The 24,720-nt window shown below is 40.1% G+C and overlaps 3 protein-coding genes and 1 pseudogene across 3 annotated transcripts; 3 read left to right on the top strand and 1 right to left on the bottom strand.

Annotated features, from left to right (window-relative positions):
* The first annotated feature begins 286 nt into the window (after nucleotides 1-286).
* On the top strand, nucleotides 287-15,866 carry ap1g2 (adaptor related protein complex 1 subunit gamma 2). Its single transcript, XM_053329747.1, has 22 exons — nucleotides 287-375; nucleotides 1,098-1,300; nucleotides 1,831-1,955; nucleotides 2,244-2,385; nucleotides 3,752-3,848; nucleotides 3,969-4,045; nucleotides 4,136-4,231; nucleotides 4,629-4,709; nucleotides 5,059-5,157; nucleotides 5,247-5,302; nucleotides 6,059-6,172; nucleotides 6,852-6,992; nucleotides 7,442-7,496; nucleotides 8,387-8,509; nucleotides 10,841-10,930; nucleotides 11,497-11,624; nucleotides 12,184-12,288; nucleotides 12,403-12,550; nucleotides 12,895-13,051; nucleotides 13,268-13,419; nucleotides 14,221-14,319; nucleotides 14,566-15,866. Exons 2-22 carry the CDS (start codon nucleotides 1,100-1,102, stop codon nucleotides 14,671-14,673), a joined length of 2,394 nt encoding a protein of 797 aa, XP_053185722.1. The 5' UTR covers nucleotides 287-375; nucleotides 1,098-1,099; the 3' UTR covers nucleotides 14,674-15,866.
* Nucleotides 15,867-16,017: 151 nt separating this feature from the next.
* nedd8l (NEDD8 ubiquitin like modifier, like) lies at nucleotides 16,018-17,801 on the bottom strand. The gene is made up of 4 exons (XM_053329748.1): nucleotides 17,675-17,801; nucleotides 16,719-16,766; nucleotides 16,541-16,623; nucleotides 16,018-16,452 (listed from the first exon to the last, which is right to left on the bottom strand). The coding sequence occupies exons 1-4, from the start codon at nucleotides 17,690-17,692 to the stop codon at nucleotides 16,329-16,331; spliced, it is 273 nt and encodes a 90-aa protein (XP_053185723.1). The 5' UTR covers nucleotides 17,693-17,801; the 3' UTR covers nucleotides 16,018-16,328.
* A 788-nt stretch (nucleotides 17,802-18,589) lies between these two features.
* LOC128369567 (uncharacterized) lies at nucleotides 18,590-20,573 on the top strand (annotated as a pseudogene).
* A 1,869-nt stretch (nucleotides 20,574-22,442) lies between these two features.
* On the top strand, nucleotides 22,443-24,330 carry LOC128368979 (uncharacterized). Its single transcript, XM_053329917.1, has 9 exons — nucleotides 22,443-22,509; nucleotides 22,604-22,770; nucleotides 22,847-22,950; nucleotides 23,060-23,148; nucleotides 23,229-23,409; nucleotides 23,497-23,602; nucleotides 23,703-23,788; nucleotides 24,098-24,189; nucleotides 24,266-24,330. The coding sequence occupies exons 1-9, from the start codon at nucleotides 22,443-22,445 to the stop codon at nucleotides 24,328-24,330; spliced, it is 957 nt and encodes a 318-aa protein (XP_053185892.1).
* Nucleotides 24,331-24,720: the final 390 nt, after the last annotated feature.

Raw genomic sequence — 24,720 nt, 5'->3', positions numbered from 1 at the left:
AGGGGTTTTATTTGGAAAGTAGTGAAAGGAAGTGAGTCATTATTGTGTATAATTTGACTGTGGGTTATGTGGACGCCTTATTTTTGTTTCCCACCCGTATTACGAGAAGACCCGCCTTACTCTGCCTCTGATTGGTTATTACTCGTTGCCTTCATCGGTTTGGTTGGTTATGGTTGGTCAAGAATATCAGCGTCAGCCAATCAGAGGCGGAGTAGGGCGGATCGTTTCAGAAAACGGGTGCGAAAAAAATAAACACTATATGGACTGCATACAGTATTTAGGTTTCCAGCTAAGAGACTGCTGCCGCGTATCATAGTGGGGTCGTTTGAAGTAGTTTACTTTTTGAATTCTGACGACTCCCTGTACAGTGTAAAGGTATGTTTGTTTTTTTTTCATTTCTGAGTGAAAACCTTCCGCATAAACAGACTGTCATGCTAACTCAGCTAGCTCTCGTCAGCTTCCTACAGGGCAGGCTTGACAGCATCTGCAAGGTTAGCTCGCCTCGGTCAGTTGGCTAGCCTCTGGCTCGTTTCACTGGCTGCTAACTTTGTGGTTAACTCGGCTATTTAAATGTCTTTTCTACAACGCAATTAAGTCGTACATACGTAGTTGATTAATAGTAACTTTCTGTTATGTTCAGACAGCTGTGGGGAGTGAATAACGCTGCAGTAGTCAGCAGAATGAGCAGTCATTGCTCACCAGACTTGTAGTTCAAGTTGTTTTAATTGATTTTTTTTTTACAGCATACGCACTTTTAATCGTTTGTTTTTAGAGACAGTAGAGCTCTTCTAAATATGTGCCGTAGTAATAGCTTTGTCATGACCTTACATACACCTTGCAGGGGTTTCACATACAGGAAGTGAAATACTATCCAGCACAGTACAACTCTACAGTGTAGTAGTTTCATCTTTGATCATGTTTTTTGTTCACTTCCTTGATACTACATACACACATACTAACACACACATACATCCACCTACTCTCACACACACACATTCCCCCACACACTCCATACACACACACACACACAAACACACATTCCCCCACACACTCCTGCTCTCTCATACACACACACACACACACACACACACACACAGCCATGTCCCCATCAGTACCCCTGCAGGAGATGATCCGGGCCATCAGGTCAGCCAGGACGCAGTGTGAGGAGCGGGGTGTCATCCAGAGGGAGTGCGCTGCCATCCGGGCACAGTTCAGGCAAGCCGACAACGGGGGTCGATCTCACAACCTGGCCAAGCTGCTCTACGTGCACATGTTGGGCTACCCTGCTCACTTTGGTCAGGTGAGAGGATTTGGCTAATTCCTGTCACGGGGTTTGTTTGGGTTAAAGGGGTTAGCGGGATGAGAAACCACCATGGGAGCAGAAGGATTTGGGTTCAATTAACCACTGAATTGTCCTGAATACTGAACCCCCTCACAGACATCATTTGTGTGCAAAGTGAATGAAGGTGGAAGAGCTCAAACAACACATTATAAAATCACATATAACCTGAAAAGAATGAATAGTCCACATTTTACTTATTATTTTTGCTGTTATGTACATATAAACTTTACTTTCTTGCTATTTCTCACATCTCATGTAGTTACAACACTCTGGACTGTGGTAGATTCCCTCAAGCAAAGTCTGCAACATTGGGAACCCATGTCAAAGTCTATAAGTCCAAGAGGGTGGACATTGAAACTGGGCCACTGAATCCCTCCCGTGCCTCCACTTTGTAGCGTGCAAAGAGTGGAGAATTTCCCCAGGGGCATCAGTAGTATTAGTATTTCAAGTACAGTTGTGTTCAAAGGAGTTGTCGGTCTTCTCGCTAGATGGAGTGTGTTCGGATGATAGCCAGCCCTCGCTACAGTGAGAAGCGTGTCGGATACCTGGGAGCCATGATGCTGCTGGATGAGAAGCAGGATGCCAGCCTGCTCATCACTAACTCCATCAAGAAGTAAGAGCAGCCCAAATGAATCAAACATCTAATAAAACAACTGGAAATCTTAAAATGCATTGAACACTATTTGAACTTTGAGATTATTTTGAACACAAAATGTACTAATGAGTAAATTTACTGTAGATCATATGTTATGATAATATCGTAGAATTATTCCAGTAGATACAATGAGGGGTGGGATCCGTGGGAACATAAGATAAGAAGAATATAACAAGTCAGACATTTTAAAATTGGCAGATATTCCAATAAAATGCTTAACTGCACTGTCTTCTGTGTGTTTTTCAGTGATCTTTCTCACAGTAGCCAGTATGTGCAGTCTCTGGCTCTGTGCACGTTGGCCTGTATGGGTTCAGCAGAGATGTGCCGAGATCTGGCACCAGAGATTGAGAGACTGCTCCGAGCCTCCAACTCCTACATTAAGAAGAAGGTGAGGGCCTCCATATGTTTGTTTTTTTTTTCCTTTTTTTCCTGAAATTTCCTTCAGCAGCACTTAAAAACACTACAGTTGTAGTCCCAGCATTTTAGACTGTTGTGTCTTTACTTCTGTGTTTGTATTTTAATGCTATGTCTCTGCACTCGAAAGCATTTTGTGCTCCTCGCTTGAAAAATGCCATACAAATAACACTAACCTTATTTAATGCTGTGGTGATCTCATTCTTACATTCACCCTACCATGTAAGATAAATTGTGTTTTTGCACAAAGACAAGCTGTTTGAAGTGCTGTAACCATCGTTCCATATGTAATGAAAATGATTTAACAAGCAATGTGGCACCTCTGCCCTCACATCACGAGTCATCATTTTAATCATTTAGAACATGCTGTCACGTATTATGTTGTATTCTTCTGGGCTGTAGACCAAAAACGATTAAAAACCATTTCAAACAAAACTCTTAATATCACAAGGAGTCACGCTGCTGCACTGGTTGTTCCTGAAGACAGTGGTTACTGTAGCTTGTTTAGGCCTGTCTCAATAATTATGTTATTGACTTATCGTACAATAATGTCATTATTGATGTCATCATGTCTATATATGATACACGGACATGACCTTGATCTTTTTTTTTTTTACCTCAATATTGCCACACTGCACATTAGCAGCTAAGAGGCTATTCATGTCTCATTGGCTAAACAAGTAGTGTCCTCCATTCCTCACTGTGTATGTCCTGAGTGGAGACTGTAGAAGAATTAAAGGTAAATAACTCTGTCCCCAACCATAATGACAGTCTGTGTTTTTACACAAGAGAAGCACCCACTCTGCAATCCCACCCCCTACCCCCCTTGAATTACTATATTATTACATTATCATTATATCAGTGGTATAAAATGATCTTCAAGTCACAGTAATATTGTTTATCGCGATTATTTCTGAGACAATATATCGTCCAGCAAAAGTAGTTATCATGACAAGCAGGTTACTATATTATCACTATTTTTACCCTTTGGAGGCGTTTCTAAACAAACTATTGTAACCACTGCGTTCATGGAGGAAGGAGCATGTCACCCAATGCAGCAGTGTGACTCACTGATGTGTTTTTTGGACAACGACAGAGGTCTACGGCACTGAGAAATATGATATATCAAACTTTGGATGCACATACACAATACATGTAAGTAAGATGAGTTGGCTCTGCACGTGAGATTTGCTGACAGTAAGAAATGTAGAAACTCATCAGCCAAATCCTTTAATGTCTCAAACAGATTTCAGTTTCTCCCGCCATTATTAAAACTCACAACAGGCTCAGTGTTGTAATGATAATGGTGCTGACGATGACTTCTCCCACTGTCCACTCAGGCTGCACTGTGTGCCGTACACATTGTGAGGAAAGTTCATGATCTTGGGGAGATGTTTGCGCCTGCAGCTCGTGCACTCCTGGCTGAGAAGAACCACGGTTAGTTGATCATAACGGCACATTTTAAAAATATGTTTACCAGGCAGTTTGATCCTGGTAAGCATGTCTTCCAGATACTGGTTCCAACAATTCATTGTGGTTTCGGCTGTTTATCTCTAGGTGTGTTACATGGTGCTGTAGTGCTCATTACCGAGCTGTGTGAGCGGAATCCAGAAACACTGGAGCGGTTCAGAAAGGTACGAAGAGCACACACACACACACACACACACACACCTTTCAGTACCTCCACATGTTTTAATAATGTGTTTGTGCTGTGTGTAACTCAGACGGTGCCAGATCTGGTGCAGATCATGAAAGGTCTGGTCATTTCCGGTTATTCTCCAGAGCACGACGTGGCAGGAATCAGTGATCCCTTCCTGCAGGTCAGTCTGAGCTCCCCTGCAACTATGTACTATTTATTTATAACCTATCTACCTACGTAGAACAATAATACTTATGTTAGACATTTTATCTGTTCTTAGCATTGTTCTCCATTTTCCTGAAATTGACAACTATTAATGTTTTTTTTAATCTTATTTCAATATGAAGCATCAAATTGATTGAATTAAGCCTGTACTGGCTTCATTTGGCTCAGATTTAGTCTTAAATGGACACAGACTGGTAATAAACTGTTTGTGTTATTTCTTTCAGGTTCTTTCTTTCTCACGAGCACATACAGTACAGACATCCTCCCATTCTTCCTTCTGTTTTCACTGAGTCAGTGTACCGCAATAACTCACGCTGTAGTCCAGCTGTTCACTTTCCCGTTTCCATCCCCAGGTGCGCATCCTGAGGCTGCTGAGGATCCTCGGCCGTAACAATGAAACAGCTAGCGACGCCATGAATGACCTACTAGCTCAGGTTTGAAGTGCCCTTTTTTACAATGTAGCTTTTAGCTGCCTTTATACATAAATGTCACAAAGATTATACTCACTAGTGTAGCATCTTCCTGCTTGAGTTTCTTATCTTTTGTTTGTTCAGCCACGGTTGTTATCAATAATTATGCTGACTCCAGAGATCTTCTTTTTTTTTTTCTCAAACAAACTTGAAAGACATGATTTAATCTCCTATTTTCCACTGGAAAAACATGCCCCATATCAAGTAATGTTATTCAATTTTTCTTTAAAATCTGAATAAGTGATTTAATGTATGATGTATTTAAAGTAATGTAACAATGTGTGTGTATGTGTGTGTGTGATGTGGTGTACAGGTGGCTACCAACACTGACAGCACTAAGACTGTGGGCAACGCTGTGCTGTATGAAACTGTTCTGACCGTGCTAGACATCAAGTCAGAGAGCGGCCTCAGGGTAAGAGACTGAAATGCTGACATGCTATTTATTCACATACATTTCAAATATGGTAAATGAATAATTGCACATATGTTTCATTTCCACAGGTTCTGGCCGTGAACATCCTGGGACGGTTTCTCCTGAACAACGACAGGAACATTCGGTCAGTTCTGTTTTCTGTTTCTGTTTCTTTTTCCCCCTTTACAACTCTTCCACCATCTTTCCCGCCATTCTTTCTTATCTCTCAGGGTCATTTTACTTTTTTCCATTCCACAAGGCCAATGGCAACCTCACTGCAGCCAGACAGAGAAACCTCCTGACAGGCCGTTATCAGCCTGAGCTCACTAATCACTCTCCGCTGAAACAGTTCCCCTAGAGCCGCACCAGAAGGTCACAGTCTGTCTGTTAATGTTGATCTCTTCATTTCAGGCCTTGTCATTTCTCATCAGACAGCATGGAGACCTGTCACAGGGTCCTTAGGGTTTTGTTATAAAACTATTTCTACGCTTTGTCTCCATGGGGCCCTGAAGTCACTACAAGCCAGTCTGGGTTTTACCTGCGGCTCCACTGTATCACTGTGGCTGTCTGACAGTAATAGGACTGGTTTATTCCTGTGAGACCTGCCTGACTAGATAAGATCTCTCTTGTGCGCACATAAATACTTGATCAGTTCATGAGACATTTCCAGTTGAAAGATTAATAATTCATCTCGCCAAGTTGAGAAAGTAAAGTTTGTACTGCACAGTTAATTAAACTTGAACGTTTTCGTTCGGTAGAAAATTATTTAAAATATGATTAATTTGCTTAACACTGTCTGCTACGGTAGACACACTGGACTATCATTTCCGCTTCCTCACAGCACTTTATCATACTGCTCCATGAAACTTGAAACCTGATGTTCTCATTTTTGGCTGTCCAGGTATATTGCCATGACTTCTCTTCAGAAGATTGTTGGGACAGACCACACAGCAGTGCAGCGCCACCGAGGAACCATAGTGGACTGCCTAAAGGACCAGGATGCTTCTGTCAAGCGGTATATATCTATTGTTACATAAATTGGATGGAAAACATATATGTATATATATATATATATATATATATATATATATAGTACTTGATTCAGATTTTTGTATAAACCGTAATGTCACACTGAGCCTGAACGCATCCTGCTAAGTCTCCTTCTTATCTAACTTACAATCATAAACACATGTCTCATCCTGCACTTTCATTTGTTCAATGAGCCACCAAACAAACATCCAGCAGATGTGAAATGTGATTTCAGCTGGACATTAAAGTTTTCTTCTTTTTTTTTCAAACTTAAAAGGATTTAATGTAAGAAGTGTCATTTTCATGTGTGGAACACTTACTGATGCTCCGATTAACTGTTCTCCAAGTGCAACAAGACATGATGATAGAGAAGTGCTGTGTGAGGCACAACCTTACAGCTATCTAATGATGAGGGACAAGACAAATACTGTTCATGATCATTTGCAATGCAATGTCAATACTCTGAAGAGTTGTGATACTGTCATTAATGTGGATATTATGGTTAAGTGATAACATTTTATCATGAGCTACCCAGTGATTTCCAGCCCCGCTAATGATGATGATAATAACTTAATTGGTGATGATCATTTCTTTTGAGTCAGTGTGTTGTTCAAGTGTATTCCAGCAGAGTCAGCTGTCATTGAACTCTCTGTCCAACCCTGCAGCCGTGCGTTGGAGCTCTCCTTGGCTCTGGTGTCAGCCAGCAACATCCGCTCCATGATGAAGGAACTGCTCCTCTTCCTCTCCTCCTGCCCCCCCGAGCTCAGGTCTAATGCTGCCAGTGGTATATTTAACGCCGCTGAGAGGTGAGTGAGACACCACAGAAGTAAATGCGCACATACACAATTGTCTTTAGGCATGCAAGCACACACACATACATTTATGTGAATACATTTAAAGCAGAACTAGAATTGGCGTTGTTATATAGATAAGAAAAGATGATGATGTGGGTAAAAATATGAATAAAATAAAAATATGATGAAGCTGTGATGAAGTATCTGTGTGTCTACATGTCTCACTCTGTGTCAGTGATATCCCCGTTTACTTCACTGGCACTGTGACCATGAATAGTCTTCTGTGTCTCTGCTGGATATCTCTCTACCACTTGATGCACTTCTGTTTGTATGTGTATAAAGCAGTGAGAGGATGCTGATGGACTAGTGTATGTGTGTGTGTGTTTCTGACTCACTCTCAAGCACCACTGAAGTGTGTGTGTGTGTGTGTGTGTGTGTGTGTGTGTCTCTGTCTCTGTCAGGTATGCACCCTCCCAGCGCTGGCACATTGATACCATCCTGCATGTCCTCACCACGGTAAATACAGACTATGGCACACACACACTCCTGCCTTTTATGTGGGTTTCACACTTTTAAAACTTATTATGCCATCACCTGTGTGTTTGCACCAGGGGCCACATGTATGAATGATGTGTATGCATTAAGTAAACACTGAATTTGTTACTTATGAACAATTAATTTGATAAGTGAAGTTTAGTACAGTTTGAACAGCACTGCTTTAGCTTCCTAACAGAAAGTAGGTTTCACATTCCTCTTTTTGATAAACAGTGATGCAATTTTTCAGTGAAGAAATGTCTGCTTAATCTTACACACCTTCGCACTCATTTATGAAAATGGTTGTGCAACGTTTTTCCAAAAATCTGACAAAAGAATCAAATCTGGAGAAACACAGAAAAACAAATAGTCCCCTTTTTATTGCAGATTCTGTACAAACTACCGTACATGCAGCCCCTAAATAGATACTAAATAGGCGGTTCATTCTGGACTAACTCTCCATTCTGCACTTTGTTACATCCTTACTTGTTATTTTGTGCTCTATCCACATAAGGCAGTAAGTGAAACCCAGATGATTTGTTAAAAGCTAATGTTTACACACATCCTTTGCTCTCTTAAAATGATGGAGTGTATAGAAAGGAGGATGCATGTAGACAGAGTAATGGTGGATACATGGCACGAATTAAAGCTTAATCCTCATCAGTAAATGTCCTTTTATATACTGTAATGTGCATGAGCTGTGATGGACATGTCCACCAAGTTGGGTCATTGTGTCTGAGAGGAAATGTAGGGCGACCTAAATACTTGGACCAGCTGTCTAGTTATTGGAGTTTTGTGTGTGTGTGTGTGTGTGTGTGTGTGTGTGTGTGTCTCTTTGTGCCTGTGTTTGACGCTGTTTCTCACTCTGCCAGGCAGGGGGCGATGTGAGAGACGAAACTGTGCCGAACCTGATCCAGCTCATCACCAACGCCTCAGAGCTGCACTGTTACACCGTTCACAAGCTATACCGGGCTGTGCTCACTGACATCTCTCAGGTGTGTGTGTGTGTGTGTGTGTGTGTGTGTAGTTTCTGTCATCAAAGGAGCATTCTCAGGTTTAGTTTCTTACAGATTGGCTTGTTGGTCCACTCACTCATTCAGTCCCCAGGTTTCTTCATGTTGATGCTTTGTGTTGCAGTAAATAAAGAGATAAAAGCTGATGTTTGATACATCATAGGAAGAATAGTTTATCTTTTGTTTTGCATCAATAATGTTTTGTTATTAAAAAGTTATTTTACATCGCTTTCAAAATCAATTCTTCAGGATAGCTGATTAAGTCAGATTTTCTTGGTCTTAAAGGGGAATTATTTAAGGAGAAGATTAAAGATTATTTAACTACCAAAAAATCCCCAAATACAATGATGTAATCCTGTAGAACAGAAAACAAAAGGAACAAAAAAAAGCACAAGATACAAAATAGCATGTTGGAAAAATATTAGCAGTTTAGCAGTGTTGCACTGATTCGTTTTCATGCTTAATGTTGTAAAGGGGCAGGAAATTTCCGATAACTTTTCCATGGGAAGTTAATCTTTGGAATTTTTTAAATATTCCAAAGCTAAGAATATATGGGAATTAACAGGAAATTTGGGGTAATTTATACAAACTGTATCAACTGTATACAAACATAAATTTAAACATTTTGTTTGATCATAAGCAGATATGCAGGCAAACTATTTTTTTTTTAAGTAGACATTTTGACAGATTTATTTGTGATTAGAAAAAAAAAAGTCCCATTCAGAATGTTAAATCAAAGCATATTCCCTCACGCTTCTCAAGCCTCTGGTTTCTGCATGCTCTGCATTTTTATTTACTTTTTTCTAAAGGGTGATATGTCATAATTTCAGTTTTGGAAACTTATAGAAACTTTGGATTATCTTGTTTTAAATGACTTGACTGTCTGATGAGGAGTTCTGATACTACTAGCTCCTTTAACCTGTCCTGTGATGCTTTAAGTTGAAACAACAAAAACTTTCCAAAAAACTTCAGTAGATGAAAAAATACCCACAGTGTGATTACCCAACTCAAGTGGCCACAACAAAAAAAGAGACACAGAATATACATTTTAATCAAAAAGACGTTGATTTAACCAATTAAACTGCAAATAGAAGATGTAACTTTGTGTGTAAGGCATCAGCTGTTAATATCAGTAGTGTTAGTGGTGTATGGTGTGCATGGGTGTAACGTGTGAGTGTTATACAGTGCAAGAAGGTGAAATATAACGAAACCAAGTAACTGGAAGGGAGAACAGAGAGCTGCATACAGTACCAGCTGCCAGCAGTCAAAGCAGGGTGAGACCGCCACAGCCACAGTCTGGATTTTAACAACCCGGCAACCCCATGGGCCCTCAGGTGTGGCCAGTTGCCCTAACGAACACCTGCAGAAATGGAACAGACGCATAAATCCCAAGGCCAAACAAAAGATGACAGCAGGGGTCTTCACAGGAAGTCAGAACTCTTGTTTCAGTTTCATTATGGGCAATGACAATGATGTAAAACCTTTGATACAATGCAAATAATGAAACACAAGACATCACTATCAGACTTTCATCATCCAGTGCTTACAATACCACCTAACACTTATACACACAGCAAACAGTTGATGTAAAGGTGATCCAAAAATACCTACGGGGGACTTTCAGTGAATGTTTTTTATTTCACATACATGGACTGACCCGATTTCAGTGAAATGACCCTCGAGGTATTTTCAGATGAAGTAAACAGAGCGTGACATTTAATTTTCTCTCCGAAACTTGAAGCTGTTCATGAAGTGAAACCGATCTTTTTGTTGTGTAAAAAGTCAGTTGTTATTTTTAAGTCAAGGTGATTAAAAACATCAGAGGTTGACGCTTATCATTTTTCATTTACCTTTCTATTAATTCATGAAACTATTTTAATCATAAAATCTTTTTAATAGAAATGACTGAATTCAACTCAGAAGAGAAGGGGCAAAATCATTTTGTAGCACAATGTATGATATAAAACCTTGAATGGAAACATCTTCATCTAAGAGAAAGGTGTGTGTCTGATCCGAACCAGGCAGAGCTGAGTTTGGTTTTGTCGTAGTGAGAATAGCCAGACTTCGAGTTTGAAACCAGCTGATGCAACCAGGTTTATTTTTAGACGGGTGCTGAGTAACCATGTACTCATTCGTCTTCGGCCACATTAACTTCCTGTGAAATCAGGAAAAAAATTGCCCCGCTTCAGTGGCCAACAAGCCAATCTGCCAAGAAATGAGGAAGTGTTTCTTTATGATTAACACATTTTGCTATAAATATAAAGTACATAGAGACAGTTTGTAAGTGTTATTTTGACTGTGTGTTATCCGCAGCAACCCCTGGTCCAGGTGGCATGCTGGTGTATAGGAGAGTACGGAGACCTGCTGCTGAGAGGAGAGTGTCAGGACACTGAGCCTGTTCAGGTACACAGGGCACTACAAACACTGACTCATATTTTCTTTTCTATTGTTTCTCTTGATGGTTAAATAGTGATTCAGCCTTGTGTTAGGTCATGATAACTTCCACATTTACCTAATGTCTGGTAGGTTTCCCCAAAGAAAAGTCCAGAAAGTTCTCCAGAAAGTGAAAGTGTATTGTGGTTTCAACACCACAACTGAAGCTGGTTTGGAAATAACAGAGGATCTGGGTAATTGGCATGAAAAGTAATATCAGCCATACCTGAGTATACAAAGAGTTTTTCAGACACAGTTACCACATTGAATATATCAAGATTTTAAACATAAAAGTGTATAGAAACAAGTCCAATCTGTTCTGGATGAGAAGATGACTCTTCTTTAACTACAAACATGACATCAGCAATACTGAGAGTCCTAATTAATCCTCAGTCCTTTTTTTCTCAGTAATACAAATGCTTATACTCTTTATCTTCATATAATAAATGTGATAGATCATCTTAGTATCATCTCACTAAAACTTGTCATTGTCACATCCCCAGTTCAGACTTAGTATTTCTCTATTTTGTGATCAGGTCACTGAGGACGACGTCCTGGATGCCCTGGAAACTGTTCTACAGTCCCACATGTCGTCCCCGGCGACCAGAGGCTTTGCTCTCACTGCCACCATGAAACTGAGCACACGCATCACTGATAATGTGGAGTAAGACACATTTCTGTCATAGCTCACAATGCAGTTAACACGCCACTGTGTTGACTTTAAAGTAGGGAGGAATGTGATTTTCTTCTTTAGCTGCATCGTTTAAAAAGATCAACGCATCAAACTCAGTATTTGTACAGACAGGACTGCCGGTGCCAACTGGTGACTCGGTGGTTAGTTTGCCATGTGTAGAAAAACCAATCCAGTGGTTGCTGAGGAACAAAACCCTCAACACACTGACATTTCCAAACACCATCAGCCTGCATTTGAGTGCTACAACATGGCAGGGAATTACAACAATGATACTATCCAATATTTAGCATTTCTTATTAAATTTCCTCTAAAATGTTCTGGCTCACATGCCTCAGTAAAGATATGATTCTAATATTTCTTAAATAATGACATGTGGAATGTAAACAGATGGGAGTGTTATCAGTGCACAGCAGCTTTGGTTGCCAGCAGAGGTCATCATAGAGAACATGGATTCCTTAGTTTTTGTTTTTTTTTTGCATCATTTGTATACATCTCCTAACTCTCTCTCTCTGTCTTCATCCCCGGTCAGTCGGATCAGAAGCATCGTCAGCATTTACGGCAGCTGTATAGATGTGGAGCTCCAGCAGAGGGCAGTCGAATACAACGCTCTATTCAAAAAATATGACCACATGAGGTACGCAGTGACTTGTGCTGATGAAAAAGTCAGATTTTTCCTGCAGTTTTAAAGTGATTTTTTTGTTTGTTTGCTTTCTGCCTGAAATAGCTGAGATGTTCCTTCTCTCCACAGGGCAGCAGTGCTGGAGAGGATGCCTGTGATTGAGAAGAACTCTCCGGGTCATACCAACGGAGAGTCAACAGGGGACACCATCAAGGAGATCCAGCCCGCCAAAGTCAAGCAGGGAGAGCTGCTGCCTCCACAACAGCCAGCTAGCCAGGTAAAAAACATGATGATAGTAGAGATATGTTCAGGTTACATGACAACACATTGTGAGCACTGTGTTCCCTGCATTTTCTCTGCATCTGAGCTGGTTTCCTTTGTGACGTGTTGATTTTTAAGCAAGCCTCATCGGGCTAGATTTTGATCTCATAAAGCTAGTGTCAAAAGCTTCATCTATTACTGGTTTGATTTTGAAATAGTTTAAAGTCTACTCAGCTCAGTACCAGTTCAGTCATGTACTACTCACTCTCATAGTCTCATATTATCCTTTAAACTTGCTCTAATATTTAGGTTGGGGTGAAGGTTGAAGCAATGATTTGAGTTGTCTGTGGTTTCCCTCAGGTCTGTGATTTGTTGGATCTGCTGGGGGGCTCTGGGGAGCCTCTGCAGCCCAGTCCTGCACAAGGCAGCATGGCACCAGGCCTGCCCATCAACAGCCCTGCTGGAGGAGACCTTCTGGATCTGCTGGGAGGCTTAGAGCCCACGCCCGTCGCACCAGGTCTGACTCTCAGATTTCCACATACACAAGGAGAAACCGAAAGGAGTGAAAGAAACTAGAGGGGAATTAATTTGGATGTGAAACAAGAGAATATCAAATTTAGGACTGAAACTTTACGTTCATAGTTCTAAAGGCAAGTGCCTAAAATTCTAATGCAAATAAGAGAATGTGAAGCTAACATCTGCACCTCTTCCTTCTCTCTTCTGTATTTCTTAGCTCCTGCGGTGACAGTGTATGAGAAGAGCGGTGTGACTTTGACACTAAGTTGTGAGAAACAGTCAGACTCAGGCCTGACAGTCACACTCACAGCCTCCAACTCTAGTGACTCAGACATCAGCAGCTTCACTCTACAGGCTGCAGTGCCCAAGGTTCGTCTCAACACACTCATGTCCTCATCTTGTTAATCACCCACTGACAGAGCAAACTTTCTCTTCCAGAGCATCAATCATTGAATGGAATGACAAAAAATGTACGTTCCCCTGAGAATGAACCCTGATTTTGTGATCCCTGGTGGACCTCTAGTGTCAAAATGAGGTTCACTTTTGTAGTTTTGAGTGGAATGTCTTGACGAATATTGAATGAATGTCCATTAAAATTTGGTAGACATTCATGTTGCCAGGATGAATTGTACTTTGTGGAACCCTTAATGTTTAATTTAGCATTATACCTGCTTAACTTCAGGATGTTGTCACTGTCATTGTGATGATCTAGTTATTTGTTGGTTGACAGGGATTGTGCAGTGACATATTCTGTGCTTAAAATGTGTCAAAAGAGTAGTTTTCAATCACGCTCTGTGAACAGATGTTACTAATTCACCCTAAAAGAGCTTATTAACATGCTGACACTAACATTTTAGCATTTAGCTTTGAAGCCCACTGTGCCAAAGTACAGCCTCACAGAGGAACCAGCGTGGCTGTACACTCCACTTAAGTGAAAAGATTCAACAGATTCAGCAGTAGTTTATACAAGAGCTACTTATGGCAGAATAACAGTTTTTTTATACTGCCTCATACCAGAGCACTGACTGGTCTGTGTTGCTTGGTGTCAGTTTTAAACTCCAGCATGTTCTCAGAGTCATCAGTGCAGTAAAATGCAAGTGAAAAACAGCATGTGTGTGTTTTGCTGCTTTGCACTTTAAAGTTCCATTTGAACCCCCCCACCCCCCACAGAGTGTCCAGTTACACATGAAGGCTCCCAGTGGGGACTCTCTTCCTGCACATGGCGCAGCTAAGGTGACCCAGATGGTGGTCCTCAACAACCCAAACAAGGTGGGCTTGACACACATGCACACGTAAAACTGTTTTTGTCAGTAAGGGGCAAAGTCAGGAAACAGTGTTACCCTCTTTCATATTAAGACTTTATCAGCAACAGATAGAAGTTTTTGTAGTAGAAAATGTATTGTGTTCATCAAGAAATATCCCACATTACTAAAAATGTGCTAGATCCAAATCTTTTTTTACTCCCATCCCAGATGATGATTCTAGCTACTATCTAAATCCTGCTTCTCCCTCCAGGTGAACCTGAAGATGAGGGTACGCATATCTTACACAACCCAAGGATCCGGCTTTCAGGATACAGTCCAGATCGACTCCTTCCCTGGACTCAATACTGCCAGCCACTGACAGCAGCCTGTCAGTCCAACAGGACTATGACGAGAGTCTGTGAATGAATCAGCAGGCGTCAACCTCACTGATGAAGCGTTTCTGTGCTGTCAGAGCCTCTACACTACAGTCCAAGCTGCTGTGTCTCAAATACCTGATTTTATTTGTGTTTTTTTTTAAGACTGAGGAACACTTTTCTTTCACAGGAAATGGCAGCCTCATGTATGAACTCCCCTTCATTTGGAACTCTAATGTAAATGAGATGGATGTGGCACAGGCTTTGGAATATGCAGGTATGACACGAAAATACTCAATTGGTATTTTTCTTGGAATTTGCAGTGACTACTGTCCACACACATGTACCTAAGTACCACCTTGTCTTTTTTTTTTCTTTAACTACAGCTGGTTATATTCTTATTCCACACTTCAAAATATGTACTTTTTTTTTTTTTTTTTGTGGTTCCTGTCTCACAGCACTCCACGTCCCCTCCCTTCAAAGTGATTTCCTTTATGAAATACTTTTCTTGATCCTTGTTTAAAAGCAGCTGACCACTAACAAATGAACCACTGCTACGAAACACTCTTATCCAGGTTTTAAACACAACCACATGACTTGCATCCATTTGGTCTTCAGTTTGCTCTTATCCTTTTCTCAGAGTACAACATATGAACATTGTCTCATCTCCTTATTTCCCCTGTGCCTTTCATACCTTTGAGAGCAGAGGTTTTCTCATGTACTAAAAATGTGTAATTATATAGTTTTGGATGCCAAGAAACGGTTTTAAATATAAGTTAGAGTTGTATACATGTTTTAATCATTCCCATACAAGCAACCCTTGTTGCTTATTCTGAAGAGTACTCCTCGTCTATTGTTTACAGAATACCTTTGCTGAGTTATTGTATTTTATGAAGGCTGTGTACAGTGACACAAAAATGGGCATGGTTACTCTCTGGAAGATGTATATTTTAGATATTAAGTATATACAGTAAGCACAATTGGAAGAATTTTAAGTCTTTGACCAATTTTACACATGCAAGCAGACATACCTCTAGAAGCCGGTTAGTAATTTGATCAATCATCTCATTATCTTTTAAAACAAAACACTGGATGCTGGATGTCAGCAATGGTGCTTCAGTGGAATCTGTACCAGACTGTTTCAGATTACCTTAACTTAAAAAAATGTTATGGACAGACCAGGAGGAGTTATTCTATCAGCTGTTTAGATCCTCTTTGAAGCTTCTGTCTCATGTCATTTTTCTAAATAAAAGAAAAAATCAGTTTTCAGAATCCTCAGCAGTGACTCGCATGGGTATCTGTGCTCAGTGTGTGCATGGCAGAACGACGCTTCAATTCTTCAACTTCAGCATTTATTCACAAGCAAAAAAAAAAAAAGACCACAGTGTTGCCAAAACTGTCTCTTGTACTGCATGAGTGTCTGCATCAACTGGTCAAACTCAGAAAAGCCAATATGGGTTACAAAAAAAACAACAAAGGAATTAGAACGTCCTTTTTTTTTTCTTTCTCTCTCTCTTTTTTTGTGGGAGGTGAGGGTGTGTTTGATTTTGTTTGCTTCGGCCCAGGAGAATGGGATCTCATATCTATGTGCTGCAACATGGTTAGATGGTGACGGACACCTAAAGCGTTGGCACTCAGCTGGCCCCGGGACAACAGCCACTCATGATAAAGAGTTGAGGTGTATGCAGGGCCTGTGGAGCGTTGAGCCTCCTCTTAGCGCCAACACAAGATGGAGCACCGAGCCTCCCTGGATCTTGTAGTCTGCCGCCGTCTTCTCATCATTCCTGAGATCAAAAAGACCATTTAAAAAATCATAAGGCTTACTCTTGTCACTATTACAGAGCAAGAACATTCACTGTGTATTGAGCTCACATCTGTTTTCCACTGTAGATGAGTCTTTGTTGCTGAGGGGGGATCCCCTCCTTCTCCTCCACTCTTTCTTTGATTCGCTCCACCTTTATTTACAAAGAGACAAGACTTTTAGAGAAGATGTGACGCTTTGTGGTTAAGTACTTAAGTTTGCATATCTTCTCTTTTATTGAGACATCACCTTGTCTGTGGGCTCGATGTCGATCTCTATTTCTTTTCCAGTGAGAGTCTGAAACATTAATGTTGGACATGATCACATTAACACCTGCTATAGGATATGAAATCAATAGACTAAACCTTGTCTATTTTCATGCGACTTTTCTTAATAATGGGTGTTACAGCAAATACTGTGACCCATCAAATTTCTGACAAATTGGTCAAACATGAACCCAATACAATAATAATAATACATTTGATTTAAGGCGCCTTTCAGGGCACTCAATGCCACCTTACAATACACATACAACGATTAAAAGAGCAAAAGGACACAAATGCAATAAAATGAGAAATCAGACGGGCACAGTGAGGCTGATGGAGGAGGCTGATCTGAATGTCCGGGAGGAAGTGTTGATGTGGAGGAGGTCAGAGAGGTATGGGGGGCGAGGTTATGGATGGCCTTGAAAGTGTGGAGCAGGATTTTAAAGTGTATGCGAAATTTGACAGGAAGCCAGTGGAGTTGTTGAAGAACAGGAGTGATATGATTGATCAATTACATAATATATACATTAAAGCATAATAACATAAAACATTTAAATGTATGTGATAGCTATAGTTACTACCAATAACTAAAATTACAACATAGTATTTTACAGGGTTTATGTTCTCAGACACCATGTCTGATTTCATGCATAGAGTAAACTGTTTGCTGTACATTAAAAGCAGCAGATATCAGGTAACAGTAGCGGCTTTAAGGCTCACTCCAAGTGCAGCAAGTTGGCGCACAATTTACAGTTCTGCTTCATAATGCGCCAAAAAACACAACATGAGTTAAAATGGATTTAACAAATAATGAATAAGCTTCTCTATAAATTAGAATAAAGCTATTATTGCTTCCCGGCCCTGAAATAAGAGCGGTCATCTGATGGTAGCGGGCTGCAGCAGCACAGCGAGCGACGCCTGATTAAAACACGACCTTACCTTCACTTTAATCAGCATGTTGAATAAACAGTGAACTACAAATCCACACGATAAAAAGTGATAATGAACAAAACGCTTCGTAAGCTGGAGAATAGCAACCTGCTTGCCCAGCTCGAGTTTACTTCCTGTTCTGTGTGGCACGCTAAAAACTTTCCGACGTCTACGCTTACTAGGAGAATAATGGTTCCGCTCTGGTGTTTTTTTTTTTTTTTTTTTTTTTTTTTTTTTTTAGAGCCTTTGTTCGTGTAAATGTGGTAATTTCAAGCTGTGCAAAATATACTACACTGCAAGTTAAAGTCCATCCACATTTTCACTCAAATAAGTTCAGAATTGCATTTAAGGTTGCAGTTGAAATGTTTGTATTTATGTGAAGATTATATCATTGGTGTATTACTGTAGCTGATCGAGGTGGAGCTGAATTTTAATGCATATTTTTCATTTGAATATTTAACAGATTTTTAGATCTGATGACTGCGATGGCCATAGCTTATGATTCACATCATTTATCAAACTCATCAAACCACTCAGTGACCCCTCTATAGATGGGGACATTGTCATCTTGGAAGAGACCACTCCCATCAGGATAGAAATGTTTCATCTCAGGATAAAAGCAAAATGCCCCCCACATACAAGATATTATATAAAATATAAGCAATGTAAAGTAACTAGCAGCTAAAGCTGTTAAACATATAGTTTGTTTAACAGCTCAGTACATAAAATGTAGTGAAGTAGAAGTATAAACTGTCAGGTAATGAAATATATAATTGTATTTGAAATTATATGCACAAAAACACCTCAACATAATCATGAACTCTGACTCAGTGCTTTGTCCCACACATGTTGGTCATTCAGCTAATTAGGCAAGAAGGGCAGGATAGATTGTTAAAGCTTTAATGTGCTTCTGATCATTCTGTCATGGTGCCTCATCTCTACTATAGGTGTGATAAGCTCTATGTATATTTGTGAAGGGTTTCACGTCTGAGAATCTGATTGCAATAGACTCGGTGCAGATTTGGTGCCAAACGCAGCTCGTCTCTTCCTTGGAAACTGCACGGCTTCTCGTTTATATGTGCTGCCCACTGGAGAGGGGGAAGTAGAGTTCAACTACCACTTTGCTGCCTGCCAATTTCAAAGACTGGAAAATGTTCCTTATTTTAAACTCGTATGTCTTTCATCCACTTAGTCTTAGTAACCTGTCATTCTCATTTACAGCTGAAAGGAAGATTCCTCATCTATCAAAATAAACTGACTTACAGGCCAAAGTCAAAACATGCAGCCTTTATGTATCTCATTGAGTGTGTTTATAAAAGGTAGAGTATCTTTTTAACTAAAAATCCCATTTTTTGCTGAAGTAAGGGATGAGGAAATTCCCAATTATATATTTCAGACCTGAAGGGTGGGTTCCTGCATTCCTAAACCCTGGATCAGGTGTTTTTGAACGTTGGCGTAGTCTGATATTCCGCATGGCAATCCTCAATGGTGAGTCTGCACACTGCCAAAATTACAGAAAATACAATATGAGGATATTCAGAGACAAATTCAACCTGTTTATTTTCCCCTACAGAGCAATTAACAGCCGTAGCAACGACAAATGTTATCCCTCTGGGCTTGTTCATACCCATATGGGCCGCAGTGGACCACTTATTCCATCAGCCGTTGCTGCTGTTGATGGAGGAATGTGTGGCAATCACCACAGCAGAGCTGCAGCCTAACAGCATGGTTTACCCCATCATTAACAATAAGGGGTAGGATTCAGATACTGGTAAGTCATTACAGTACTTGCTCCAGAAGATGCCTTGTTGCTAATCTGTAAAATTTTAACTTTCTCCAGATGTCTTTTGGAAAGCAGGTGGAATTCCAGATTCAACCCTCGGTACCATCTGCACTCACCTTTTACAGTTCTTCAATTTTGGTCTTGGAGAGCATATAAGAGAAATGTTCACTGCTATCTGACCCTGTTTAAGTTTTCTTTTAAATGACATGTTTTATGTGTTGCTCAGGTGTACATCCGCTGCAAACTGGTTGCCTCGGTTTCTGAATTTCTTGGTTGAAGGCAAGACAGCCTGCCACTATTCAAAGGAAAATGAGAAGTAATGGTTTAGAAGAGTTGTCTGACAGTTTGGAAAATATTCTTGTTTGCTTTCTTTTTCATACCTGTATACTAATAGCAAATTGCCTCCTGTTAGAATCACCTGTAAAACAGAATAATTTGCATCTCTTGTTTGGTCATTAAGTAAACAGGAGCTACGTGCTGTAACTATCACAGCAACCATGGTCGCTGCATCCGGCTGCTCAGAGTGGTGTATCAACTTGTGGGAAAACCAAGCCAGCTGTTTCCACTTTTATGCTAGGCTAATTTCCTCCTGGCTCTAGCTCCATACTTAACACTCAGATGTGACAATGGTATCGAGCATGGATATAAATTTGGGTATGAACAGTAGCGCCACTGCCATTTTAATTCCATTGTGTCAGTGGTCAGATCTATGCAGAGTTTCAAAGTTTGTTTTCTGCAAAAAATTGGTTACATTAAGCTCAACTCACTCATGGCAAGAAAACACTGTCAACACATCCAAAAAGGTATTCTAACTTATGGCTAACTCTTTTCTCAGTTGGGAACTGCTAGATGATCCATCTCAGGGTGGCCTCTGTAGCTGCTGCGATTCAACCTGCATGTCACGCTCCAAAAGAGGAGTTGATGGGGATATTAATTTTATGCCAACTTGGTTGATGTTTGAATGGTGCTTTCTCTTAAAATCACTGCCTTCCTTTTTGTTTTCCTTCAGCATCCCAGCACCTGAGTCACAATGCTGTGTTAGGAACCCTCATCATAGTGTGTCCGTTTTCATCCACGGCCCTCAACAAATCATTGGGGTTTGCCTTGGATGAGTCTTGGGTATAATAAACCATCAATTATTTATTTGGAAATATGTTTTGGTGAACACTGGACGTAATAACTAAAGTTCCTGATCTTTTAACATGATAAGATCACTCTAAGCTGATGCGAGAATGGAGGGATCCTGTACAGCAGAGGTGGCAGTAGCAGATGGCATCAGCATCCTAACTTACAAGACAGCAGTACATGACCTGGACTTAATGTGTCTGCAAAGTCATCGTAATGCAGTAGTAATGACTCAGTGTGAGCCATCTTAAACATTCTGATGTACAAATAAACCTGATGTAAACTCCTGTTCAGCTTTTTGTCATTTTAATTTTTTTAATTGACATTTCAATCAGTTTTTGTACTCACTTTTCATGCATAGTAATGTAACACAAGGTGCTTTACATAATAAACATTGCAGGGTTGGTGATACAGGTATTGGTTCTAGTGTAGTGAGAATTTCAGTCGACAATAGAGTCCTTCTTTATTATGAACTGAATTTCTCACTTCCATATGCAGTTAGGGAGTGTACTGTATCCAGTCACTGCTGCTATGAACCATGATTTTAGTCCTTGTATAGTCCCAAGAGAGTTCCCAAGGGATTGCCCCATTGTCTATGTTCCCCTTCAGTCTGTTGAGCATATGGGGTCTCCATCATTACATTTATCCAATGTTCCAGCTCTGGTAATACAGCAGTTTTCCAATGTCTTAAAATGATTATATAGGCAGTTATCAAACCTACCATAATAACGGACAATGTTTTACTTTTTCATTTGTTCAGCTTGTGAAATTTCAGATTTATGTTGACATCAAAAGTGGCAAATGGATAGTTAGCTGGTACTCTGCTCTTTTAGATTTAATGAGCTCACTAACACATTATTTTATCCAAGTCATGCTGTCTTAAAGTTTAACCTGATACTGTATTATATGGTAAAGTTGTCATTGTCTCAATTTACCACTAGTGTCTTGTTTTGTGGATGTGTTTTTTGCTGGCAGTTTCAAGAAAACTGGCACATGATTAACTTTGAAATTGTGGTTTTACATTACTTGACATTGACAAAAATAAGGATCTAAATGTAAGTTACTAATTGAATAATACATTCTGTCCAGTACTAATGTTTCCAGACCAATCTTTGTGACTCAGATGCTTTAGAGCAACGGTTCTCATAATGGGATCTGGGATTCCAGGGGGTGGCCAGCATAAAGGGGAATCATTTATTTTCACTATAATCCCATAACTAACACAGTGACAGAATATGTGATTCATTTTGGCATGGGTTTCACACACTTTGTGTAATGAAAGATTCAGAAGCAAAAATGAGGGAGATCCTGGGACAAAAACTTATCGAATGTAGGTCTGTGGTCAATAGTGTCAGTTTCTGGGTCCTTGAAATGAAAATGATTGAGAACCACTGTTTTAGAGGATCCAGCCCCTGCATTGACATAATCATTTTTTATATTATACTGAGATATACAGAAATATAATTGATATGAAATCAACATTGAAAATGCCTGTGTCAATGTGATTTCTCATATTAACCCCTGATTCTCACTTATATACTGTATGTGGTAAAGAATTAGACATGGGCCACTTTTGCATGCATTTGAATGGAGCTTTGAGGTTTTCAACTTTCTTTCTATAATTATAAAATGTATCAAATTTACAGCTACATGTTAAACATGGCAAAGATCAAGCTACGTCATATCAATATGAGATATAATAATATATATGGGGTGTAGTAATTGTTGCTCTGCAAGCTCATTGTAATACATGGCCTGTGCACCTGAGATTGCTGACACACTCCAGGTGAAAGAGGTTTTCTTAATTGACACTCACTCAATGTCAGAAGGAATAAAACCAGCAGCGGTGCCAGTACTGCGTGATCAGTCATGATGGCTTCTTTTTGGCAATGTGCACTGCTTTTGAGCCTCGCAGCTGCCATTTCAGTGCATGCAGGTATAATATTGCGTAACTAGAAAATTTAATTTGAACATCCTCAACTCAAACTGTTCATTAGTACAAACTTTACCTCTTGTTGTGTCCCTTACAGATATGAAATTGGACTGCAAGCCTGATTATGTGTCTGTGGTGTGGATGGAAAGCAGATCCCAGGCTGACCCCTCACTTGTCCGCCTGGGTAACTGTTGGCCCACCAGTGTCACAGCCAGGGAGGCAGTTTTCAATGTGGAGTTCAGTGACTGTAACTTCAGGAGACTGGTAAGTACACTACCTCTAACTAGACTCTCTCTAAGCTTTATTCTCTACAGTTTAGTAACAGTTGTTAATCTTGTAGGTCTCTGGGGATCAGCTGGTGTATAGCAATGATCTGACCTATGAGTCCTCTCCTGATTCCCACATACAATCCTTCATCCACCCAGTTGTCTGTGCCTTTGAGAGGTGGGTGTTCATACTGCTCTGATATCTAGTCATATAAGGTAAATATGGTCTTGTTCTATAGATGTATATTAAACCTAACCAGCTGCTGAAATCTTTTTTTACTGTGCAGACCAAAAGACTGGTACCCACTCACCTATGAACCAGTGTTTAATACATATGGTCAAGGAGATCTAGTGTTCCACATGGCACTTATGAATGGTAGGTGCTCAGATAAAACATCACTGACAACTACAAAATTGCCATGACTAATAACCAAATCTTTCTACTTGCTTCTATAGCTGACTTCTCAGGCCCGGCTACATCTACCATTTTTCCTCTGGGCTCCTTTATTCCTATCATGGCTAGTGTTGAGCAGAATCGCCACCAGCCATTGTTGCTCCTCCTTGAGGAATGTATAGCTGCAACCACACCAGAGCTGCAGCCTGAGAGCAATTTATACCCAATAATCACCAATAAGGGGTACTCTTGAGAATATAAGCACTGGTTGATGAAACAGTTTGTCCAGACATTAACTGTAACACTTACTGCTTTTTTTTAAACATACAGATGTCTTGTGGACAGTAAGGTGTCACGCTCAAAATTTGAAGAGAGGCTAAAATCATCAGAAATCCATTTATCCCTTCAAGCCTTCAGGTTTGCACTTGGAGAGGAGGTAAATGATCTTGTTCTATACACTGAATGTTCTTTTGAGGAGCCAAATCAAGTGGTGTCAACACTGGCATTATGGACTGACGCATATCTCAACTCAACAGGTGTTTATCCACTGCAAACTTGTAGCTTGGGATCCCTCTGGTCTTGACAACACTAAAAAGGCCTGCCACTACAATAAAGAGCATGGGTAAAACAACATTTATCATGAGGTTTTTTGAACTTTGTAAATCTTTGCTAAAATTTGATATGGAATTTGGGTTCAGGCTTGTGATAAACATTGTAAACTACAACTCTGTGGTTTTATCCCTGTATCTGGAACTGCAGTTTTTAAAGAGCATCTTATTTGAGATGCACTATATGGATGGCCTCAGTTCTGTTGAGGAAGTCTTCATTGGCCAATCTGCTAATTGACTAGTTATATCCATAGTGTCAGACTCAAATATTAATGAACTTGTATCACTCAAATCATAAGTAATTCCCCTTCTATCTCACTCAGCTGGGAGCTGCTGGATAACCCTGCATATAGCAATCTATGTGACTGCTGTGAGTCCAGCTGCAAGTCCAGAAAGATGAGGAGGACAGCATCAGGTATGTCTCTGCTGTCTTTAACCGGTGGTGTTGTGCTGGTCCAAGTGCTCTAATTTTTTTTTTTTTTTTTTAACAGTGAAACATGGAGAAGCACAAACAGCAGTTATTGGGCCAATAACCATCACTGATTACAAATCGTGAAGTATCATTGTAAGAAACTTGATCTCACTTTATCAAAACACTATCTCAAAGCCTTGTATTGTTTGTCCTCAACTGGCTTGCTAATTTGTGTTCTCCCCAGCAGGAATGAATCATCTTAAGCACTGGCTCCTTTTGATCTAAAGTGGCTTTTATATTTTTACAAGCTTCTGAAAGTTTACTGCTGGCTTTTTTCCTTGCATTTCAGATTGTATTGTGACCATTAAAGATGTATCAAAACCACTTTGCACAATGCTCCACATTTTTGTTAGTCTCTGTGACAATGTTGTAAATGTTATCTTAAGGGGGTATTGGAGGTCATAATTTCATGGTTCTATATTTGGCCATTGCAAGGGATAATGGGATTATTTCGAGCAACCTAAATGCAAATCA

Source organism: Scomber japonicus, chromosome 12, assembly GCF_027409825.1.
Source record: "Scomber japonicus isolate fScoJap1 chromosome 12, fScoJap1.pri, whole genome shotgun sequence".
Taxonomy (NCBI): Eukaryota; Metazoa; Chordata; class Actinopteri; order Scombriformes; family Scombridae; genus Scomber; species Scomber japonicus.
Note: the sequence above shows the minus strand (reverse complement) of the source record. Positions and strands in the feature narration are given on the sequence as shown.